Source organism: Schistosoma haematobium, chromosome 6, assembly GCF_000699445.3.
Source record: "Schistosoma haematobium chromosome 6, whole genome shotgun sequence".
In the NCBI taxonomy this organism is placed as follows: Eukaryota; Metazoa; Platyhelminthes; class Trematoda; order Strigeidida; family Schistosomatidae; genus Schistosoma; species Schistosoma haematobium.
In genome coordinates, this window is record NC_067201.1 from 6,114,854 (window position 1) to 6,140,834 (window position 25,981).

The following is a 25,981-nucleotide window of genomic DNA, read 5'->3' on the forward strand; positions in this document are numbered from 1 at the left end:
TCTTTAATCAAAATCACATAATAAAGGCTGAAACGAGGAAGACTGAAGAACAAAAGATATGGTTAAACGAGATCGGAACAAAGGTTAAAATACACAACAGGGAGAAGGAACAAACAAATGACAATACTGTTCAACAAAGAAGCTGCAGAGGGATTTTCATTGTTCTCTTTCCGTTACACATAAATTCATTTAAACTGAAAGCTGTGGAATCTGACTATTTGTCATATTAAAGCATGATACTTTGAACTATTTTATGGTCAGATCACAGATTTTGTTTTGTTTCTGTAAACTTAAATGGAATTAAAAATAATAATGAATTCATCACATTCCTTAACTGATTACAATTCCTACATCATTAGAAACAACATGCATTTGGAATGTTGTTGGTAATATACTTTAACATATAGCAGATCATTGTTTATTTAGTAAATCTATGTTTATAGTATATACTTCCAAATATCAGTAAACTATGGAAGTGTATCATATTTAAAACTGATAAATTACATTATATTCACTACTTATAAAAGGATTGAATTGACTTAATTTACCAAGACCTCAAATCAGTAAACAATAAAAATAACAAATGAAAAGTATGGTGATATGATCTTGGTATCTACATTGAAATCTAAAACATATGTTTGTTTAATTAATCTACACTTGTTATTTGACCTTTGAACATCAGTACTACCTACCTACCTGCATACATACATGCATACCCACCTACGTACCTACCTACCTACATACATTGAATTTCACCATCACTTAAATTTCAAGAATAGTGATATGTATAGAGTAACTGTGAGTTCTCTTCAACCACTTACTGATGCTCGCTATCACATAATTTTCCTAGGATAGAGTACTTCACACATTTGTTTGAAGTATTTAAATTTGGAAAATAACTGATCTTGGTATCTAACCAACTCAGTAGTGTACGAAATTCTAATATATCTGGAGCTTCTTTTAAATTTTCCTTGTACAAAATATCTGCATTAATGACACTTTTTCTTCATTGATTATTTAACTAGAGCAGCTTCAATTTTTAAGATCACAAACTGAGTTTTTATAATTTACTATTCATTTTTGACTCTTTTATACTATTAAGATCTGTATTTACAATGGTACTTATGTTATTTATATGTTAAATGGATAAAATCGGCAATATAAAAACGTGAACAAAGAAACAGTAAGATCCATTCAAACAAGTTTTAGTTTTTTTTAAAAATTTACGAGAACGTAACACCATTTTAGACATATCTATAAGTGGATATAGAATAATAAGTACACAGATATTTGAGAAATATAGAAATATATTCAAATATATAGAGGTGATTTTCAAGAAAAGTAAACATCATCACATCATCTTTCACTGTAAACTTAAATTTCGTTACAACTAACTGAGATCGTTGATTTTTTAAAAATTGAACTTATCAATGTCAAATCACCAAGAAAAACCTGGAAGTATGGGACTCCCCAGCAATGCATATCCACGATACCTCACGCCAGACTCGAACCAAGGACCTTAGGTCTGGTGTTACCAATAAGAATAAGCATATATGGTGTGACGAAATATTATCAGTCAATAATAATTTTGATATATTTTTATTCTTTTGGTTAATATCCATCAATGTTATCAATAATTTCAATATTCTACAATTTCTAATACTACTATTAATGTCAATCAAGTTACTACAACTACTCACAATACTTTTGATACTACTAATACTATTACTACTGTGGCATTTTCTACTGACGTATCATCAATCCAAAGTGAAATACCTGGCAGCAGAAGCTCAAGAAGATGGAAGAGAAGCAAACAAGGACAGAGGATGGTTGCTGTGGAAATGAAAGGACAGTGAAGATTGAGACAATTGCTTGACCACTACTACTACTGTAGTGAGCGAGAACACGGGTCGGGACAATGATATCGCATTTAGCACAAACCTTACAGACTATCTCAATAAAATATGAATATCATAAAGTCAATCGTCAATTTGCAAAATATCAATCCATCATATCAAACTGTACTGTTCCCGTTGCAAACACTAATCCATTGTCTCCCATTCCATTGCACATGCGTTTTCTTACAAATTCCATTGTGCTCTCGCTCTTCCTTTCTTGATCTTCGCCATCTTCTGCTGCCGGACATTACGTTCTTTTAACGCACGTTATATACTACTTATATCAATATAAGTAGCTCACACCGCACTACTACTACTACTACACTGCAAACATCAGAACTTGTTTCAAACTTCCTAGACATATTTTCAATGGTTAAGATCATGAGTTAGTTGAAGCTTGATCACCATGAAAAATCTAGAGGCACTGGATGGCCATTTCGTCCTATTGTGGGACTCCTCAGGAATGCTTATCCACGATCACACCTCTCAAGATTCCCGCTGAGGACCTATCAGTCTGGCGTGCGAGCACTTAACCACTAGTCCACTGGGTCGGACGGCATCCAACGGTCTTAATGTCTAACTTCAACTAATGCACGAAATTGAATCACACATCCACCATTTTCTTCAGTGAGTTACTATATCACAACAGACCAGGTTGAACTTCACTGCTTCTTACTAGAACTCCAGGAAATACCTTTTGAATTCAGTCACTAGTGAGCATATGCTGATTAATATCAGAAGGGGGGTTTTGTAAATATTATAGTAATTTCAATGGTTAAGATCATGAGTCAGTTATCCGTTCATTAAATATGGTGCTGATCAGTGGGTGTACAATTTAAAATGTTAAAACAATTCTTTAACATAAACCAATAATAAACAGACTGAAGGGTAGAGATTAAAACTAATGAATCACTATCACATCATAATAGTATAAAAGTGAATAGAAATATTGAATATTCTTAAAAGAAAAAAAGAAGGATGTACTGTACAATGTTATTTTATTTCATCTTGATTTTGGTACATTTTCAAGTTGCTATGGGAAACTGTAAGTTTGACAAAAAAATTCATTCTTTTCAAAATGTGTACTCTTTAACTGATGTTTAAAATAGTGTTTGAGAAATCAAGTTAAGTAATGATATTCAATGTATTCTAATAAGAACGTTTTCACTATCATACTGATGTTATAACTTGTCGTTTGATTGCTTATTGTCTTGACTCTTTTAATGCTACTTTTTGTATCTGGACGTCGGTGATTGTTATGTCGGAAACACTTATCACTTATACTCGAAACGAAGGACCTCTGCAATTCCCACGACGCGAAAGTAAGAACACAAAGACTGGTATAAGTAATGATTTATTAACCCCAAAACACGACGACGAAGATGACAGCTCTAGTAGAAAATACACTCATTTATATACTGATTGTCCACCCATTTTGATGAATAATTAAGATGAAATCACATAGTGAGCATAGTTCATGTCCATTGAATACAAGAATATTGTATATTATACAGAATAAAATATCATAAGAGGAAAGCAAACAAATACTACATTGAGTAATCATTGCATTGAATAAAAAACGGAAGGTAGTCTTGAACAAAACTCATAATGAGTAAATCAATGGAAAATTGACTTTTCTTTCCATCATATCAAGTGAGAATGTGTATTTGGAGTAGTTATTGTCATACAAAAATTGACAAAATCTTCAAATGAAAGTAATTTATCTCTGAATATGATACATATAGATATTTTCATTACTTGTATATGCCTGTTACCCCTTGTAGAGAAGCATAAGCCACTCACCAGAATTCTTCATCCAACTGTGTTATGGGAAATCATTTCTAGTTGTTATTCATCCTTTTCATGTCTGCCTCCGATTCCCTATACAATGTGTTCTTTGGTCTTCATCTTTACCGTTTCTCTTCAGCATTTCAAGTTAGCTCTTGCTTCACGATGCAGTTTAATGATTACCGTAATACATGTCCTATTCACCTCTTTTCTTAATATCCTCTTCAAATGGAAGCTGGTTTGTTCTCTCGCACAGTAATCTGTTGGTGATGGTATTCGATCAACGGAAACTGAGTATCTTACGTTGAAAATTGTTTATAAATACTTGTACATTCTTCATGATGGTTGTAGTAGTTCCCGAAATCTCAGCTCCGTACAATAGAACTGTCTTGACGTTCGTTCTATTTTTATAACTGAAACACCATCTAACAACACTACCAGTACTAATAATACTAATATTATCACTAATACTACCATTACCATTACCACAAAGATAATTCGAGAACTCAAAAATTTCACAAGTACGTAACATTCTCTGTAGATAAAGGCAGCATATAACACATGAAGAATCTCATGACACCAGACATAAGATCATTTTACATAGTATTATATTTTGGATGAAGACATTTATTAGACATGGCACTCTAAGAGAAAAATCATGTTAAAACGCTGTATGACTTGCATTTTGTCTCTTTTTGTAATACGTTAGGGTTTTTTACACAACCTAAATTTTCATTTAAGGGTCAAAATATTGAAGTAACGATGTTTTGTCTTGGTTGATAGAGTTATTTACTTACCTACATATTTAATTACGCCTGTTACTCCCAATGGAGAATCGGCCACCGACCAGTATTCTCCAACCCACTCTGTCCTCGACCTTCCTTCAGCGTAATGTTTTCTTCGGTTTTCCACTTTTCCTTTGGCGTTGAGGATTCCATATGAGGGCTTGCGTTGTGACGCAGTTGGACGCTTTCCTCAATGTGTGTCCTATCCACTACCAGAGTTTCTTCCTGATTTCTTCCTCCACTGGGATCTGGTTTGTTCTCTAAACATAGGTGGTTGGAAGAGTTAGATCGTATAAATTCAAAGATCTAAAATTCCGTCACCTTTATAATTGTATCATTTAATACCGTGTACGATTTGAACTGAAGTAGAATTTTGGCCACTTTAAATTTGTTTCGTCAGTTTCAAAGTCACCAAAAGTATCTCAATGAACTAAAATTATAACTGTCAACTAATATAAACTTAGTCGTTAACGAATCATCATCATAATCATCATCATCATCATCATCATCATCATCATCATCATCATCATCATCATCATCATCATCATCATCATCATCATCATCATCATCATCATCATCATCATCATCATCATCATCATCATCATCATCATCATCATCATCATCATCATCATCATCATCATCATCATCATCATCATCATCATCATCATCATCATCATCATCATCATCATCATCATCATCATCATCATCATCATCATCATCATCATCATCATCATCATCATCATCATCATCATCATCATCATCATCATCATCATCATCATCATCATCATCATCATCATCATCATCATCATCATCATCATCATCATCATCATCATCATCATCATCATCATCATCATCATCATCATCATCATCATCATCATCATCATCATCATCATCATCATCATCATCATCATCATCATCATCATCATCATCATCATCATCATCATCATCATCATCATCATCATCATCATCATCATCATCATCATCATCATCATCATCATCATCATCATCATCATCATCATCATCATCATCATCATCATCATCATCATCATCATCATCATCATCATCATCATCATCATCATCATCATCATCATCATCATCATCATCATCATCATCATCATCATCATCATCATCATCATCATCATCATCATCATCATCATCATCATCATCATCATCATCATCATCATCATCATCATCATCATCATCATCATCATCATCATCATCATCATCATCATCATCATCATCATCATCATCATCATCATCATCATCATCATCATCATCATCATCATCATCATCATCATCATCATCATCATCATCATCATCATCATCATCATCATCATCATCATCATCATCATCATCATCATCATCATCATCATCATCATCATCATCATCATCATCATCATCATCATCATCATCATCATCATCATCATCATCATCATCATCATCATCATCATCATCATCATCATCATCATCATCATCATCATCATCATCATCATCATCATCATCATCATCATCATCATCATCATCATCATCATCATCATCATCATCATCATCATCATCATCATCATCATCATCATCATCATCATCATCATCATCATCATCATCATCATCATCATCATCATCATCATCATCATCATCATCATCATCATCATCATCATCATCATCATCATCATCATCATCATCATCATCATCATCATCATCATCATCATCATCATCATCATCATCATCATCATCATCATCATCATCATCATCATCATCATCATCATCATCATCATCATCATCATCATCATCATCATCATCATCATCATCATCATCATCATCATCATCATCATCATCATCATCATCATCATCATCATCATCATCATCATCATCATCATCATCATCATCATCATCATCATCATCATCATCATCATCATCATCATCATCATCATCATCATCATCATCATCATCATCATCATCATCATCATCATCATCATCATCATCATCATCATCATCATCATCATCATCATCATCATCATCATCATCATCATCATCATCATCATCATCATCATCATCATCATCATCATCATCATCATCATCATCATCATCATCATCATCATCATCATCATCATCATCATCATCATCATCATCATCATCATCATCATCATCATCATCATCATCATCATCATCATCATCATCATCATCATCATCATCATCATCATCATCATCATCATCATCATCATCATCATCATCATCATCATCATCATCATCATCATCATCATCATCATCATCATCATCATCATCATCATCATCATCATCATCATCATCATCATCATCATCATCATCATCATCATCATCATCATCATCATCATCATCATCATCATCATCATCATCATCATCATCATCATCATCATCATCATCATCATCATCATCATCATCATCATCATCATCATCATCATCATCATCATCATCATCATCATCATCATCATCATCATCATCATCATCATCATCATCATCATCATCATCATCATCATCATCATCATCATCATCATCATCATCATCATCATCATCATCATCATCATCATCATCATCATCATCATCATCATCATCATCATCATCATCATCATCATCATCATCATCATCATCATCATCATCATCATCATCATCATCATCATCATCATCATCATCATCATCATCATCATCATCATCATCATCATCATCATCATCATCATCATCATCATCATCATCATCATCATCATCATCATCATCATCATCATCATCATCATCATCATCATCATCATCATCATCATCATCATCATCATCATCATCATCATCATCATCATCATCATCATCATCATCATCATCATCATCATCATCATCATCATCATCATCATCATCATCATCATCATCATCATCATCATCATCATCATCATCATCATCATCATCATCATCATCATCATCATCATCATCATCATCATCATCATCATCATCATCATCATCATCATCATCATCATCATCATCATCATCATCATCATCATCATCATCATCATCATCATCATCATCATCATCATCATCATCATCATCATCATCATCATCATCATCATCATCATCATCATCATCATCATCATCATCATCATCATCATCATCATCATCATCATCATCATCATCATCATCATCATCATCATCATCATCATCATCATCATCATCATCATCATCATCATCATCATCATCATCATCATCATCATCATCATCATCATCATCATCATCATCATCATCATCATCATCATCATCATCATCATCATCATCATCATCATCATCATCATCATCATCATCATCATCATCATCATCATCATCATCATCATCATCATCATCATCATCATCATCATCATCATCATCATCATCATCATCATCATCATCATCATCATCATCATCATCATCATCATCATCATCATCATCATCATCATCATCATCATCATCATCATCATCATCATCATCATCATCATCATCATCATCATCATCATCATCATCATCATCATCATCATCATCATCATCATCATCATCATCATCATCATCATCATCATCATCATCATCATCATCATCATCATCATCATCATCATCATCATCATCATCATCATCATCATCATCATCATCATCATCATCATCATCATCATCATCATCATCATCATCATCATCATCATCATCATCATCATCATCATCATCATCATCATCATCATCATCATCATCATCATCATCATCATCATCATCATCATCATCATCATCATCATCATCATCATCATCATCATCATCATCATCATCATCATCATCATCATCATCATCATCATCATCATCATCATCATCATCATCATCATCATCATCATCATCATCATCATCATCATCATCATCATCATCATCATCATCATCATCATCATCATCATCATCATCATCATCATCATCATCATCATCATCATCATCATCATCATCATCATCATCATCATCATCATCATCATCATCATCATCATCATCATCATCATCATCATCATCATCATCATCATCATCATCATCATCATCATCATCATCATCATCATCATCATCATCATCATCATCATCATCATCATCATCATCATCATCATCATCATCATCATCATCATCATCATCATCATCATCATCATCATCATCATCATCATCATCATCATCATCATCATCATCATCATCATCATCATCATCATCATCATCATCATCATCATCATCATCATCATCATCATCATCATCATCATCATCATCATCATCATCATCATCATCATCATCATCATCATCATCATCATCATCATCATCATCATCATCATCATCATCATCATCATCATCATCATCATCATCATCATCATCATCATCATCATCATCATCATCATCATCATCATCATCATCATCATCATCATCATCATCATCATCATCATCATCATCATCATCATCATCATCATCATCATCATCATCATCATCATCATCATCATCATCATCATCATCATCATCATCATCATCATCATCATCATCATCATCATCATCATCATCATCATCATCATCATCATCATCATCATCATCATCATCATCATCATCATCATCATCATCATCATCATCATCATCATCATCATCATCATCATCATCATCATCATCATCATCATCATCATCATCATCATCATCATCATCATCATCATCATCATCATCATCATCATCATCATCATCATCATCATCATCATCATCATCATCATCATCATCATCATCATCATCATCATCATCATCATCATCATCATCATCATCATCATCATCATCATCATCATCATCATCATCATCATCATCATCATCATCATCATCATCATCATCATCATCATCATCATCATCATCATCATCATCATCATCATCATCATCATCATCATCATCATCATCATCATCATCATCATCATCATCATCATCATCATCATCATCATCATCATCATCATCATCATCATCATCATCATCATCATCATCATCATCATCATCATCATCATCATCATCATCATCATCATCATCATCATCATCATCATCATCATCATCATCATCATCATCATCATCATCATCATCATCATCATCATCATCATCATCATCATCATCATCATCATCATCATCATCATCATCATCATCATCATCATCATCATCATCATCATCATCATCATCATCATCATCATCATCATCATCATCATCATCATCATCATCATCATCATCATCATCATCATCATCATCATCATCATCATCATCATCATCATCATCATCATCATCATCATCATCATCATCATCATCATCATCATCATCATCATCATCATCATCATCATCATCATCATCATCATCATCATCATCATCATCATCATCATCATCATCATCATCATCATCATCATCATCATCATCATCATCATCATCATCATCATCATCATCATCATCATCATCATCATCATCATCATCATCATCATCATCATCATCATCATCATCATCATCATCATCATCATCATCATCATCATCATCATCATCATCATCATCATCATCATCATCATCATCATCATCATCATCATCATCATCATCATCATCATCATCATCATCATCATCATCATCATCATCATCATCATCATCATCATCATCATCATCATCATCATCATCATCATCATCATCATCATCATCATCATCATCATCATCATCATCATCATCATCATCATCATCATCATCATCATCATCATCATCATCATCATCATCATCATCATCATCATCATCATCATCATCATCATCATCATCATCATCATCATCATCATCATCATCATCATCATCATCATCATCATCATCATCATCATCATCATCATCATCATCATCATCATCATCATCATCATCATCATCATCATCATCATCATCATCATCATCATCATCATCATCATCATCATCATCATCATCATCATCATCATCATCATCATCATCATCATCATCATCATCATCATCATCATCATCATCATCATCATCATCATCATCATCATCATCATCATCATCATCATCATCATCATCATCATCATCATCATCATCATCATCATCATCATCATCATCATCATCATCATCATCATCATCATCATCATCATCATCATCATCATCATCATCATCATCATCATCATCATCATCATCATCATCATCATCATCATCATCATCATCATCATCATCATCATCATCATCATCATCATCATCATCATCATCATCATCATCATCATCATCATCATCATCATCATCATCATCATCATCATCATCATCATCATCATCATCATCATCATCATCATCATCATCATCATCATCATCATCATCATCATCATCATCATCATCATCATCATCATCATCATCATCATCATCATCATCATCATCATCATCATCATCATCATCATCATCATCATCATCATCATCATCATCATCATCATCAATCGTTTACTAAGAGGAATGATAATAAAACTGATCAGGAATTAACTAAAAATCTGCGTTTATATTCATTTGATTTTCCCTTTTCTATTGATACTTTTCCCTATAAGATGCTATATATGGTAAGTCATTGAATACAATTTTAACTATTTGTTTTACTGATTGTCTTGTCCGAAAAAAAACGATGTTGGAAGCATGAAGTTTCTGATGGTAATATGTTGCATGTACATGGAAATGATTTTATCAAAAAAAAACTTATTTGATCGATAAAATGCATACCTATATGTATCAATACAACAATCGTTGGAACATTGATCACCATCTCAACATTGACAAGGGATACACATTACATTATTATAATTAGTTGTGAATGATACAGTTTAAACATATATTGTAATGGATGATATATAGGTAACATTATAATTTATGGATGACCTTTGATTGAAGTTAAAGTGACCTTGAGAATGTCCTCCTACATACCACGGCTAAATGAGGGTTATAAACCAATATGAGGAATTAGAATTAATATTTACATTTGATAGTAAGGGTTAAGAATTAGATAATAGGGTTTTCATCACCAACTGACATCAGCTATAATGTCAAAACTCAATTTAGCCAAATGGATGAGTGAATTTTGCGCCAAACTTCAAGGCGTGTTATCGTATACCTGATTGGTTCACCGATATATACTACTTATATCCGTCGACATCAGTAGCACACCGCACAGTATGACAGAAAGTAGCGAATCAGTATGAACTAACAATTTGTATAGAAAAAAGAATGGATACATATTTCATGCCTTTATTGTTTTGCATAAACATATATACTGTTTTTTACAATATTTTACAAGTGCTATTCGATAGGGGTAAGTGATGGAATATTGTCTTTATAAAATACACTACGTTGATCTTGTTTTTTAATAATGTAGTCTAGAGGTTAAACGTTCGAGTGCGAGACCGATAGGTTCTAGGTTCGTGTATGCGCACTTTCAAGGAGGAGTCCCACGATAGGATAAAATGGCCATCTAGTCTAGCTTCAATTGAATCATGATCTCAACTATTGAAATGTTTAATTGATTAAACGAAGAGCAATTTCTATTTGATTCATTTTTCAACAAAAAAACACAATGAAATAAACTGATGAATTATGAATCCAGGAGTACAGCTCTAAAATTGAATAACCGATGAGAGTATCGTTTTTTTTACATTAATTCTATGATGATTGATGTTGTTGAAACGGTTATGTGTTTGTATATAGCTTACTTGTGTTTGGATGAAGAAATACACTAGAGAATCCAGTCACTGACTTAGAAGTCAAATCATTGTCAGTTATTTAACTGGTACATTTTACATCAAAATGATAAACTGGTTCTCATTTTTAAATAGAAAATTTACATTCTATACTTATATTGAAGTGAAAGTCATTCTTCAACTAATGATTTTTCTTCTGTTTCATCCTATCAAATAGTCTTGTCAATTTTATCATTTTAGAATTTCTCATTCATTCGTGAGGGTTTGTGTCTTCCCATTGTTAAGTTGAATGACTGCAGTTGATCAGTTTCCATTTAAATACATGCATCCCAAAAACTATAGGCTTGGTATTGACATTGATTCAAGAGCATTTTGATCAGTATTCTAAAGGTCCCTAGCATACAAATAATTCGTCAGGTTCTAGAACACAGGCATACTTATCGGCGTCCGACAATGGTGGTCTTTCTTGGCTTAAAAGCATCATTTGACTCTGTAGACCGTGAGATTCTGTGGAAGTGTCTGTCATTGAAAGACGTACCTCAGAAGTACATAAACCTCGTGAAGGCTCTTTACTCGAACACTACTAGTTGAGGCAGAGCTTATGGCGAACTGTTATCTGCTTTTGCAACCTAAAGTGATGTCCATCAAAGCTGTCCACTTTCTCCATTTTTGTTTAACTTTATCATAGACCTACTGATGGAACTGATCTCCTTCCAAGTGGTCCACTTATTGAATTAGAATGCGCAGATGACATAGTCCTGTTTGGTGAAGACGCTGGTAAAATGCAGAGTCTTCTGATAGCACTAAGCAACAATGCTAGAATGTTTGAAATGCGCTTCTCTCCTTCGAAATGCAAGTTGTTGCTTCAGGACTGGTTTGCATCAACACCTGAACTAAGGATAGGGAGTGAAGTAGTCGAACGTGTTGACAACCTCACTTATCTTGGAAGTCTCATCAGCCCTAACGGGTTGGTGTCTGACGAAATCTCAGTACGGATTCGAAAATCTCGTTTGGCTTTTGCCAACTTACGTTAACTACGGCGAGGGCGAGATATCCGTCTATCAGTAAAAGGACGAGTATACTGCACGGCAGTCCGTTCTGTTTTAATTTACGGCAGCGCAACATGGCCATTGAGAGTAGAAGATACTCGTAAGCTACTGGTATTTGACCACAGATGCCTTAGAAATATTGCTGGCGTCTGCTGGGATCACCAGGTAAGTAATAGTGAGGTTCGACGCAGGGTATTAGGGAATGAGGGCAAATCAGTTGATGAGTTTGTTAATCTTCATCGACTGAGATGGCTGGGACACGTGTGGCTGAACACCGATTAACACGACGTGCAATGCTAACCGGTGTGGGGGATGGTAGGAAGAAAGTTAAGGTCGGCCAAACCAAAACGTGGCATCAGTCCACAAATTCACTAACTTCTAGTCTGATCCACGTTGTTAGATGCAGACTACTTGGTTGGGGTCCACGTGACTATCGTAACCAATGGTTGGAGACTCTTGGTGACATGGCTCAGAATCGATCACAATGGCATAGGTGTTTACACTCTCTGTCTTCCCTTAAACTAAGAGATTAAAATCACTTCATATTTTTCTTTCTACGAACTAAATCTTTCTTCCTGTACTATGTCGTTATATGTAATCTTTCTTTTATATATTGCCACCATTGACTTAACTACTATGAATCCGGTGTTTATCTTGTTGTGCTAATGCGGTATGGCAACTTGGACCGATGCATATATGTGCCTGGTCCTACGTTGTATCTGACTGACTGACTGATACAAACTGATAAGATTTCATCTTCGTTACACAAGTCAATGACTATTTGTAATAGGAAGCTGAATAGATATAACGTTCAGTGTTTCAAGAGAACGTTAACAGGTTGAAGTCTAGATGTAAATATCAACACGGCTGCAAGTACAGTCAGCTAATCAGACTAAGAGAATCATGGTGTTCACTGCTAGCCAGTAAAACCAACAGTTAATAATTGTTGAATAGGTTTTTTTGATATAATTCTGGATTGTAGTCAGTAGTGGAATATCAACTGTGTGATAATTTATTAATTAACGAATATCTTTTCGATTGATGAACCAGTTGAATATTATTTAGTTTCAATAGATTGTTGGATGAAATGCTGACAAGAAATCCATACAAGATAGATTTCATTCAGAGTGTTAACTCCAAAACAATAACGCAAACTAGTGAATACAGAAGCTACTAAACAAGTTGACACTCCTATTTCGGTTTCAAAGATTGACATAAATCAATCAAAATTGTGTGTCAGTAGGCAGCAGAAAACGATCCATAAATGACCCTATGCTTCAGTGATGATGATTAAGATGTACTTCAGAATAAAGACAACACATTTGATATAAATCAGTATTATATTGTAGACGTATTTCAATGTAGTCACTCTGTCATTGTTATTTTCAAATAACATATTTCTGACTTGTTGAGGACGTTAGATCCCTCGAACTCACTTGAATAGGGTCCTAATTTTTGTCATTTTATTCTGAAAATTCGGATTTCATATTTTCGCACCAGGAGACGCTTAGTTGACACACAGCTTACATTTCCCACCCCGAAATCATTCACTGTCATTGATTGACGATTTTCTTTCCTACGCTATTTTGTGGCTCTCCTAAGGTTGTTTCTATCATTCTATAAATAAGCTTAATTTGTGTGCTTAGTGACCTCGTATTTTCTGAGTGTTTGTAGAATACGTTCTCTACACCTGATCAAGACTTCTTGATCTAGTTAGCAGGGCTGGGAACAACGGATTAGAATAGCCTATTGTGTTACTGTATCTTTGACCTTCGTTCCATTTATCGAGTAAGCTGAACTCGTAATAGCGTCAAGCATATCATGACTATGAGATAAAAACCATTCTTTAATGATTGATATCGAAAGGATGAACGTTTAAAAATGGAAGATAGACAGAATAGGTGAACAAACATGATCAGCACCTTATGAGTAGTATCAAAATGATAATGTATTCAATCAACATCAACTTGTACAATCGTTTCAAACCTGTTATTATTATCATCAGAAAATAATAAAGATATTCAACAATCTTTCAGTTTCTTTGTGGGTATCCGCTAAGCTTACTAATAACTATTATTATTGAGAATACAATGAGAATTGAAGATTTCTCAAGTTCCTGATGAAATAAATATCCATTAAGCACAATTGTTACTTATCAGTGATGATAACATTTAAAGTTATGATGTAAATGATCTTTTACAATGAATTAATGATTGTAGGCAACAGTATAGTTATAAAAGTTAGTAACTAACCGTTACCTATTAAGGGTACAAATTGAATAATCGATGAAAGTATCAATTAGGAAGATTTATACTAAAAAAAAATATAACTTATGGTCTCCAATATCAATCAACCATGATTGTTTAAACTAGTTTCAAAGTGAAACATACTCCTAGATACACTGTTTTATACTTTCGATTATAACTATACTTACATGTTATATTTTTTCATAGCATTGGGAGATGATCGTAAGTTATCAAACAATGTTCATGGATTAGTTCGTATTCATAATAGTATTTGAACTGTCAGAATCATCACTGTATTTCATATATTCTTATGAAAGTTATGTGTTCAACGAAATGAGGTGGTATATTTACTTAAATTGTTTCAAATACGATTGTAAAGTTTCAATAAATGAATAATTGATACGAACATTTAGTTAGATGAAATGTATAAATTTTTATAGTGAACAGTTTAGAGGTATCAGTACTAAGGTTGAACTTGATAGTTTCAAATAAATTGAATATTGGTATTGTTTACTAAAATCTTCTGATTGATGTTGAAGATTGCAATTGATCAGTTTCTTATTGGCAATATGTGCATACTGTGCGTATTGCCTCAATTTATAAGCAAAGATGGATAGTGGATAGCAGTGGAATCCAGGACGCACATTTTGTCCTATTTGGGACTCGTCAGTTGGACGAATCAATTGCAGTCCTAAATATCAATGGGAAGATTCAAGTAAACAACACCAATTGAATTACAAATTCACCCCATTTCACGACCAAGTGGCCATCATGACTCAGTAGCTAAGTGAATAACTCGATGGCGTTTGAAGCGGACGGTAGTGGGTTCGGATCCCAGGGTGAACATGAACTCTGAGATGGAGGTACACCCAGCTGACAAGTCCCAGATAGGATGAAACGTGCGTCCTGGATTCCACTTCTGGCCACTCTCCATCTTTGCTTATACATTGACCTTTGGGTAGAAAGTTAAGAATAAATAACATATTTGTAGATATCCCAAGGAATAGAGAAATTAGATTTCCTGGCGTTTCGTGACTTAGTTTAAGCCACTCCTTCGGAGCAAATAAATAACAGAAATTAAATTCGTGATAATTCAATTTTTCTTAGCAATAAGGCATTTCGGCTTCTGTACACATTTCGTTTCTGTATTAAAAAAAAGTAACTTAGACAAAATCATACATCATTCGACCCAAATCACTTACTTACTTACGCCCGTTACTCCCAACGGAGCATAGGCCATCGACCAGCATTCTCCAACCCACTCTGTCCTGGGCTTTTTTCCTAGTTCCATCCAATTCTTGTTCATTCTTTTCATGCCTGTCTCCATTTCCCGGCGTAATGTTTTCTTCGGTCTTCCACCTTTCCTTTGGCCTTCAGGTTCCATATGAGGGCTTGTTTTGTGACGCAGTTGGGTGCTTTCCTCAATGTGTATCCTATCCACTGCGACCGTTTCTTCCTGATTTCTTCCTCCACTGGGATCTGGTTTGTTCTCTCCTACACTAGGTTATTGCTGATAGTGTCTGGTCAACAGATCCGAAATATTTTGCATAGACAGCTGTTAATAAACACTTGTATGTTCTAGATGATGGCTTTCGTAGTTCTCCAGGTTTCCACCCCATACAGTAGAACTGTGTTGACATTTGTATTGAGAATTCTAACTTTGTTGTTGGTTGACAGACAGTTGTTTCGAGTTCCAGATATTCTTCAGTTGTAAATATTCTGCTCTTGCTTTGACGATCCGCGCCTTCACATCTGCATAACTGATTTACAATTAAAATTACTTAAGAGTATCTATCACTAGTTATTAGTTAATTAGTTACAACATTTAACATCAATGACAGCAATTCATTGCATTAAAATTACTAGCAAATGCTGCCTTCTAAAGAAAAATGGTAATCTAATCATTCATGAGAAAAATAGAACCACACAACAATGTTATAATAAATTAGGCAAAATCAATTTTTATTTCCCAAAAGAAATCAATAGAATACATTACAAATCTTTTCATGGAACTATCTTGTATTGTATATAATACATCCCCATTGACTCCTTAAGCGAAAAACTTAATATTTAATCATGAAAACAATTTATATAGTGATACGTGTTTAAATGAGAAGTAAATATAATATTCCGATATATGATGAAAATACTTTTTTAAACCAAATCTATCACCTATCATCATTTAGCCAACAGCTTCACTATGAATGTATCGCTCAATTTCGTGTGGATTAGTTCAAGTTAGACACTAACACCGTTGGATGTCGGCTGGCTCAATGGTTTAATGGTTAAGCGCTCTCACTCAAGTCTGATAGGTCCTGAGTTCGAATCTTACAAGGCAGGATCGTGGATGCGCGTTGCTGAGGAGTCCCACAGTAGGATAAAATGGCCTTCCAGTGCTTCCAGGTTTTCCATGGTTGTCTAGCTTCAATTGAATCATGATCTCAAGTGTTAAAATGACTATAATATCTACAAAATCTCTTCTGATATATTCTACGGTTTGTTTATCCAATGGGAATCACGGTTAACACAAGAATAGACATTATTAGATGATTTAAGATAATGTTATCTCATTAAATTGTTACTTCACTTCACTTAGTTTTGTACCGATTGATATTTTGAATATTTTTCAAGCCATACCTCAATCTTGTAAGTCATCAAATCATATCTCGATAATATACATATATATACCACTTAACTCGTGATTTATGTATAGTTTGAACAGCTATATCAAACATTGATGGTTGGAGTTCTTTTAGCCAGTTAGTTTTCTACGGGATGGGGTAGCTAACTCCATGCTCAATCCTCTCCCTTTTTCCGGGCTTGGGATCGGCGGTAGCCTCAACGGGGCTCCAGGTGGAGTTATATCAAATATTGCTAGTTAATGTATATTAATAAATATGCCAAGATCTTTGTGGAAAGATTGTTTTTTTTTACAAAATACTATGCTACTTATTAATAAAGCTTCAAGTTCATCTATGGGAACGACGCATCAATTATGTCAAACTCAATCTTTCTAGATTGATATTTTGAAATTTCAACCATTTTAGATACTTGCTTACCGATATTTAATTGATTAGTTAGTATTTCTCATGTTAGCATCAACAATCCACTGAATTAAAGTGACTAACCATTGTCCAATTCTAAGTGAACGATCAACAATATTAAAGCAGATCAATTGTTACAAAGATCCAACTAAACAATTCGAACTGCAATTTATAACTTTTCTATGATAACTATTTTGAAAGTAAATAATGAATAAGACATTGATGCCCTAATACTTCATCAAGAGCATGTATAATTCTATTTCTTTCCATTAAACTTAGTTACTTGGAGAGATGTTGAAGAACTAAGTATGTTTTAATTTGTAACACTTGAGAATGTAAAGTTTACATAGATTGTCTTGTGAAATACGTGTCTATATGAATAAAATTCATTTATAACTCTGTACACATCGTTTAAAATTCATCCAATAGTGTTTACCTCAAAACCATCCTAGTTGATTTACCACTGGATATAAGTGAGACATCGACAGCTATTGATATATTAATTCACTTTGTATTGTTTGGCTTGTAGCTTCCCATTGAGTTTTTTTAAGACTGCAATTGATCAGTCTGTTATTGTCGTATGCCTCGATATTGCCTTAATTCACAAGCTTTTTGTAAGCAGTGATGGATAGTGGCTAGCAGTGGAATCCCAGAGTGAACATCAACTTTGAGATGCAGGTACATCCAGTTGACGAGTCCCAAATAGGACGAAACATGTGTCCTGGATTCCACTGCTAGCCACTATCCATCATTGCTTATAAAAAATATTGATATATTAGTTATTAAACAATAATATTTTACAGACTGTGATTATTCTACTCATTTCTATGATTTATGATATAAGTCTATGAGTGTGTATATTTAACATATAAATAATGAATAGTAGTATCATTGTGTTCTACAAACAATTTTGATGTTCAGCAAGATGATATCAATAGTTATGTTTAAAATTATAATCAAAGAATGGTTTTTGTGGATATTATAATAATTTAGTAGTTGAATTCATGAGTCGACCGTGGAATACCTGGAAGTACTGGACGTCCGTTTCGTCTTAGTATGAGACTCCTCATGAATTCAACTATTATGTCACTATAATATCCACAAAATCTTTTCTCTGATTATAATCGTCATACCCTCAGTAATGACGGTCCACAAGAAGTATTTCCTGAACTTTTAGTGAGAAGTCGAGACCAATAGAGTTCAACCGAGTCTGATGTGAGATAGTAACTCACTGGTGACAATGGTGGACGGTGGCGCAACTTCATGGATTAGTTGAAGTTATACATTAACACCGTTGGATGCCGGCCTGTTCAGTGGTCTATAGGTTAAGCGCTCCCGCGCAAGACTGATATGTTCTAGGTTCGAATGTTGCGAGGCGGGATCGTGGATACGCACTGCCAAGGAGGAGTCCCATACTAGGACGAAACGGCCTTCCATTGCTTCCAGGTTTTCCATGGTGATGTAGCTTCAATTCACTCATGATTTCAACTATTAAGTTATTGAAATTGTTAAATTTTAATTTGAGATAAAAGAAATTAACATTTTCAATAGAATGTTCTTTGTCCAATTTATAGATGATGCAGAGCGAGGGATAGTTATGTTCAGAGAAAATGAAAAGTTAATAAAAACTCAAATGGGTAAGTGAAATAAGAACTGATTTCCAATTTTCAATGTACGTAAATACATATTTTAGAAAGCCTACATGTCTTAAATACACTTTCATGTATAACACAACATAGTAACATGTAGAAAAGAAGTTAAAAGTAAAAGCAACTATCTATAGTAATGAATTATTCAGTACATTTTATCTACTAAGTCGTTTTTAATGATGTCCAACTGAAATTCGTTTTCCAACAACTAATCCAAGAAACTTCTAACAGAGTTCCTTATTTACCTTACAGTAGTTGCAACGGTAAACTGAGGAGTTGAATCCTTTGAAATATGTCCTCATCAAGATTCAAACCATGTAATTACATGAATAATAATAGTTAGTGCGATCAAGTGATTCAATCAGTTGTATACACGTGATTCATAGAGTTGCGCTGCTATTTGTGCTGCTATTTAATGGTATACATCACACAAACTTAATCCTTATGTCAACTAATTTTTTCTAAGTAACGAATAATAATTTGGTAAGGCAACCGATAAATGTCGCGTTTTATAGTTTACATCACAGACTAATCGTAGTGAGACAGTCAGTGAAAAACTACGTGTACTAAATAACTGTTTCGTTCTAGCATGGAATTCCCCATCGATGTGCAAACATCACCATTCAGAGGATCAAAACAGGATTTGAATACGCTTTGCTCAGAAGTCTCATACTAAGTGTTTCCCAGCTTACAATGATATAAACAACGAACTGTACTAATCTCTCATCCTTGAATAATTAGTTGTTTGAAGAATTTCAAAAAATATGTATATCTGTTTCTTTCAGATAAAATGGCTCAGAATCTGTTTGCAGAAAGTGAAGCGATCAATAAGTGTATGTTTAAAATAAAGATAATTGTTTACACAAATCTAATGGTTGATTTTAGACGTGAAGTGTATAAGTAAACAACATCAAGCAGAATCCTATCATTCATTTACCAAAGGTTTGAACAGATATTACAAATGTACTTCTTATCAACTTATCATTCACATTGATGCATTATTACACTGATTTGTTTCAGTATGTATATATCCCAATAACAGACTGATCACTTGCAGTCTTAAATGTCAATGGGAAGATACAAGCCAAAGCAATACCAAGTGAATTTCAATTCACCCTATTGCACAAGCAAGTGGCTATCAGGACTCAGTAGTTGAGTGAATGACGTGATGGCGTTCAAAGCGAATGGTACTGTGTTCGAGTCCCAGAGTGTACATCAACTCTGAGATGCAGGTACATCCAGCTGACAAGTCCCAAATAGGACGAGACGCGCGTCCTGGATTCCACTGCTAGCCACTATCCATCATTGCTTAAAAAAGTTTGTTTCAGTTATTTTGACTTTTTCTTTTCACAAATCAATGGAATCATAAGTCATTCTACTTCTTTATTACATTTACTCTTCAAAAGTTACACAAAATAACGAAATGATAGTTAGCGTGATATCATTCCTGATCTGTATTAAAAAAAACCCACGAACATTTCAGATCACTTAAATAAAACGTGTTCAAATGAATGAGAATAGTTAATAAAACATGTAAACCATGTTTCAAACTATTCAAATTCACTAGTATAGGGGTTGTGGAGATTATTAAGTTTTTGATTGAGATCACGAACCGATTAATGTTAGATTACCTATGGAAACCTGGAAGCACTGGACGGCCGTTTCGTCCTATTGTTGGACCCCTCTCTGGCAGTGCGTATCCCTGATCCAAACCCAGGGCTTCGGTCTCGCGCGGGAATTCAGCAAATATTCTCTCTTATATTATCACTACCATGATGTAACCATATAATTTAAAGTGAATAAAGTAATAGACTTAAATAACAAGATCGTTTTCTTTACATCATTATTTGTATGAATTCAATGACGTGATTGTTTAAGATTGATTCTAGTCGAAGGAATCGAGTGATTCGTTGAATAGTTGATTCAAACTTTTCTTAAGATTTACAAATTATTTAATCTTTCTATTCATCAGTCTATTACGAATAAACAATCTATGTATGTAGTTAATTTTTAAAAAAAGAAGAGTTCGCCAATAGTCAAATTCAACTATCTATAATAAGAGTTCCATGATTGTTGTAAACAAAAACAGACTTTATTGTATAAACTTCCTGCTGGTAGATGTGATTTAACTTTGTTTATCTTCATTTGAAATCTTTTAGAAATGAGTGAACAGTTTGAAAATAAAGATCTAATGTCATGTACGATCTCTTCTATATTCTATTTTCTTCTTCTTCTTCCTCAAATAGTTGTCCTTATAATATTGAAATTAGATTTAGTATCAATGACTTTTATGATGCTTATGAATAATGAGTCACCTAGACTTGTGGCCACATTGCAACTTGGTTGATAGGATTCGATCTGCATTAAGAAGGACTCGACATACATGACATTGATCATTACCCGCTGATCAATCAATTGTAAATACATCTCAATCATACAGGAGGTTAGTCGCTGCCTTGATAACTTAGCGGTAACGTCTCTGAATGCGGAAATGAGTATTGGAGACGTTAGATCCCCAGAACTCACTTTGGAAAGGACCTAATTTTGTAATTTTATTTATAAAATTTGAATTTCTTTGCTTTCGCGCCAAAGGCGCTCTTATCACCTTCATGTCGTATTTCCCACTGGGAAATATCTTAAATGCTATTGGTCCGTTGCGTCTTTTAGTATGCTGGTTGGTAACTCTCCCCAAGGACGGTTTCGCACTGTATATATACGTTTTGAATTGTGTTTGTTGTTATCGCTCGTTCCTGGCTGTTTTGCAGAATATACTTCCCATTCCAATCTTGGACTTCTCCCTCTAGTTAGCGGGGCTGGGACGCATCAAAAAGCTAACTTACTGGTCTTCGGTCACTGGGTCTTTGTTCTCGTTCGCGGATTAAGTGAACTCGTGATAGTTTCAGACCTAGCACTGGGTGACACGGGATCGTATCCGTCAGGGAGCATCAGTTCTTTCAAGATTATAGGTACATTTTGCTAATGAGTACCAAGTGGCACGAAACCTAGGTTTAGGGTTTCCTGTTGACTACCTCCAACCATCATCTTATCTTAACATAGTGCACTCAATATCAAGTCTTCTAGACTAGTGACCAAATATTGCAACTTGGTCGATAGGATTTAATCTGCACGAAGAAGGACTTGACATTGGTCACAACCCAGTGGTCAATCAATTGTAAAATTGGAAATTTTCTATTTACAACATTTGCTTTCGTGTAGTGTTCTATGAGAATGTTTTCATAAATACAAGATATATATAACTTTTGAGAACAAAAAAACATCACTCGTTTTCGATACAGTGAATTATTTGAATTGAAGTAGTAGATTTGGCATTTGGTTGTTATAATAATAATAATAATGATAATAATAATAATAATAATAATAATAATAAACACCATCTATTTCCTATGCTATTTTGAAGTGAATTTCGTCTATTTTTCTTGTGTTTCATCAATACTACAGTTCCGCACTATTCAACCTTGAAGGATTGTTTCATGAGACAAAAACCTATTTCAGAAAGTCAGTGAAAATATTCTTAAATGTTTAGTTATATAAATAATATATACAGTTATCATTCAGTTACTACATTACAAAGAAATTGGTTCTCCTGCATTACACATAGGCAACTTTTCACTTAATTTAAAACTGGAATAGTCTATAAGGCTTACAAATGTTCATTATTCATTCGTGAATTGAATCAAATATAAATGACGAGGTTTCACTGTAAACATATTAATAATAAATGAATTGTACATAAGCACATCCATATCTATACCCAATTAGTGTTCACTGTTTCCTGTTTGTTTAGAATCGTTCTTTTCAACACAACTTCATAGTGAATAATACTTGCACTATTCAACAGATGAAAACACAAACATTCACAAAACAACCAATGTACAGTCGATTTATTTCAGATGGCATTGGATTTTGAATATTTTCAACAACAAAAAAAAACCCACTTATAAGCGATACAATTGTCTGAAAGACCACTAACCTGATCATTCAGATTAATTATATGATGTCAGCAGAGAGGGCGAAAAAGATTTGTAGCTCAGGTGGATGATTTTGATGGAGTTTTGTTCTCTGAGCTGGATGATTTGGTCGTGAAGCTTTCATCGTTTTTCTGAACGACATCATCAGCAAAAACTTCAGATAGAAGTCTTTTCTAGTAGACAATGAATTTGAAGCTTCGTGTACTTTGTGAGATTTGTGTCATTGGTGAGAAGCATGGATATAGTTTCCTTTACTAACCTTGGTTCAATTGAGGTGAATAACGCTGTTACATCGGAGTATATCACCAGCTCGTCGTTGTTCATTTGAATGTTCTTAATTTGATCCAGGAATTGTGTGAGGGATTTGATGGATTGGTTGGATGAATCGACTAAATGGTTCAATATTCGTGAAATTTCTTTTGACAAATTGTATGTTGGCATTCCGGGGAGTGCTAAAACTGGACGTAGTGGGATGTTTCGTTTGTGTATTTTCGGTCTGCCGTAGAATCGAGGGAGTACTGATCCATTGGATTTCATTCTCCATTGGTCTTGAGTTGTTATTTTTCCTTCTTTGACGAGCTTGTTTAAAGTCTTTGAGATTTGGTTGACTAACTTTTTGACTGGATTTATGTCCAACAGTTTGTATGTGCTCTTATCCCCAAGTAGTTACTCGGTTTTTATATATTTGAAGCTTGTGCTGATGATGTCGTTCAGAAGAACAATGAAAGCTCCACGACCAAACCATTCAGCTCAGAGAACAAAACTCCATCAAAAAGATGTCAGCAGAATTTGTGATTATTTTACTTCGAATCGTATTATTGTTGCGAGTTTCCCCAATACAACGACAACAACTAAGAACAAATATAACATTTTACATCATTACACTACTAAAAGATGTTTTGAGTTTGTATGATAAAACACGGCATTTGTACAGTTCACATTATAATTATTATTCGAATGCCTGTCATGTCATACCCATTTGGTAGGATAGGCAAAGTAAATAGATTTGAGAAAAGCTGTACGAACCGAACCTTCAACTGTTCTTATAGTAAACCAATACATGATAAAAAAATTCACCGCTTTATTTTGATCACCGATATAGCCTGAACTTGGTGACACTAATCGAGAATATTGACTTGTTATTAGATGGTGGTAGGAGATAGTCAACAGGAAACCCTGGACCCGAGTTTCCTGTTGACTACCTCCAACCACCATTTAATCTCAACATAGTGCACGCAAAGTCGTCACCTAGACTAGTGGCCATATTGGAACTTGGTCGATAGCATTCGATCTGCACTAAGAAGGACCTGACATATATGACATTGATCATCACTCAGTGATCAATCAATTGAGATTGACTTGTTATAAAAAGATTAGAACATATACACTTCTCCATCCCGGATTCTTCTGTTTGCTGTTATCCAGATTGTCAAATTATGAAAGATTCATGATTTTCTAAACAAATGACTTTCATAATTTATTTGATAAAGTAATTTACAGTCAAAATAATGCTAACTGATCACGTTAGGGATTCTTAGAGAAATAGATGTGTATGTTTAATCAGACTACTGGTTCTTTAAAGAATTTTCAAAGCTTTTATCTACTTCAAATATTGATCAATTTCAGTAATAAAACTGTTATAACTTGTGACCGCCAATTATAGAGCAGTGACTATCAAGCAGCCTAGAGTCCTGATTGGTCCTGCTTTTCGCCTAGCCCAGCCAGTTTAGTCCAGAACATCAATCTCAGCCTCTGCGATATGAATCATTATATGTCAAACATAATCTGTTTATATACCAATTAAGCAGACCACAACGTACCAATAAAATATGAAACAACATT

General features: G+C 34.1%; 1 protein-coding gene across 1 annotated transcript in view; it reads left to right on the forward strand.

Annotated features, from left to right (window-relative positions):
- Positions 1-2,888: 2,888 nt before the first annotated feature.
- MS3_00011026 (uncharacterized protein) overlaps positions 2,889-25,981 on the forward strand; it is a gene marked incomplete at both ends in the record, with an annotated part of 28,066 nt that continues 4,973 nt past the window's right edge. The window contains 11 exons of the mRNA XM_051219434.1: positions 2,889-2,943; positions 4,396-4,442; positions 4,936-10,972; positions 15,665-15,679; positions 18,089-18,103; positions 18,781-18,807; positions 20,076-20,138; positions 20,936-20,983; positions 21,036-21,092; positions 22,310-22,348; positions 23,610-23,666. Of these exons, the coding sequence (XP_051065346.1) occupies positions 2,889-2,943; positions 4,396-4,442; positions 4,936-10,972; positions 15,665-15,679; positions 18,089-18,103; positions 18,781-18,807; positions 20,076-20,138; positions 20,936-20,983; positions 21,036-21,092; positions 22,310-22,348; positions 23,610-23,666 (6,460 nt within the window). The remainder of the gene's footprint in view (positions 2,944-4,395; positions 4,443-4,935; positions 10,973-15,664; positions 15,680-18,088; positions 18,104-18,780; positions 18,808-20,075; positions 20,139-20,935; positions 20,984-21,035; positions 21,093-22,309; positions 22,349-23,609; positions 23,667-25,981) is intronic.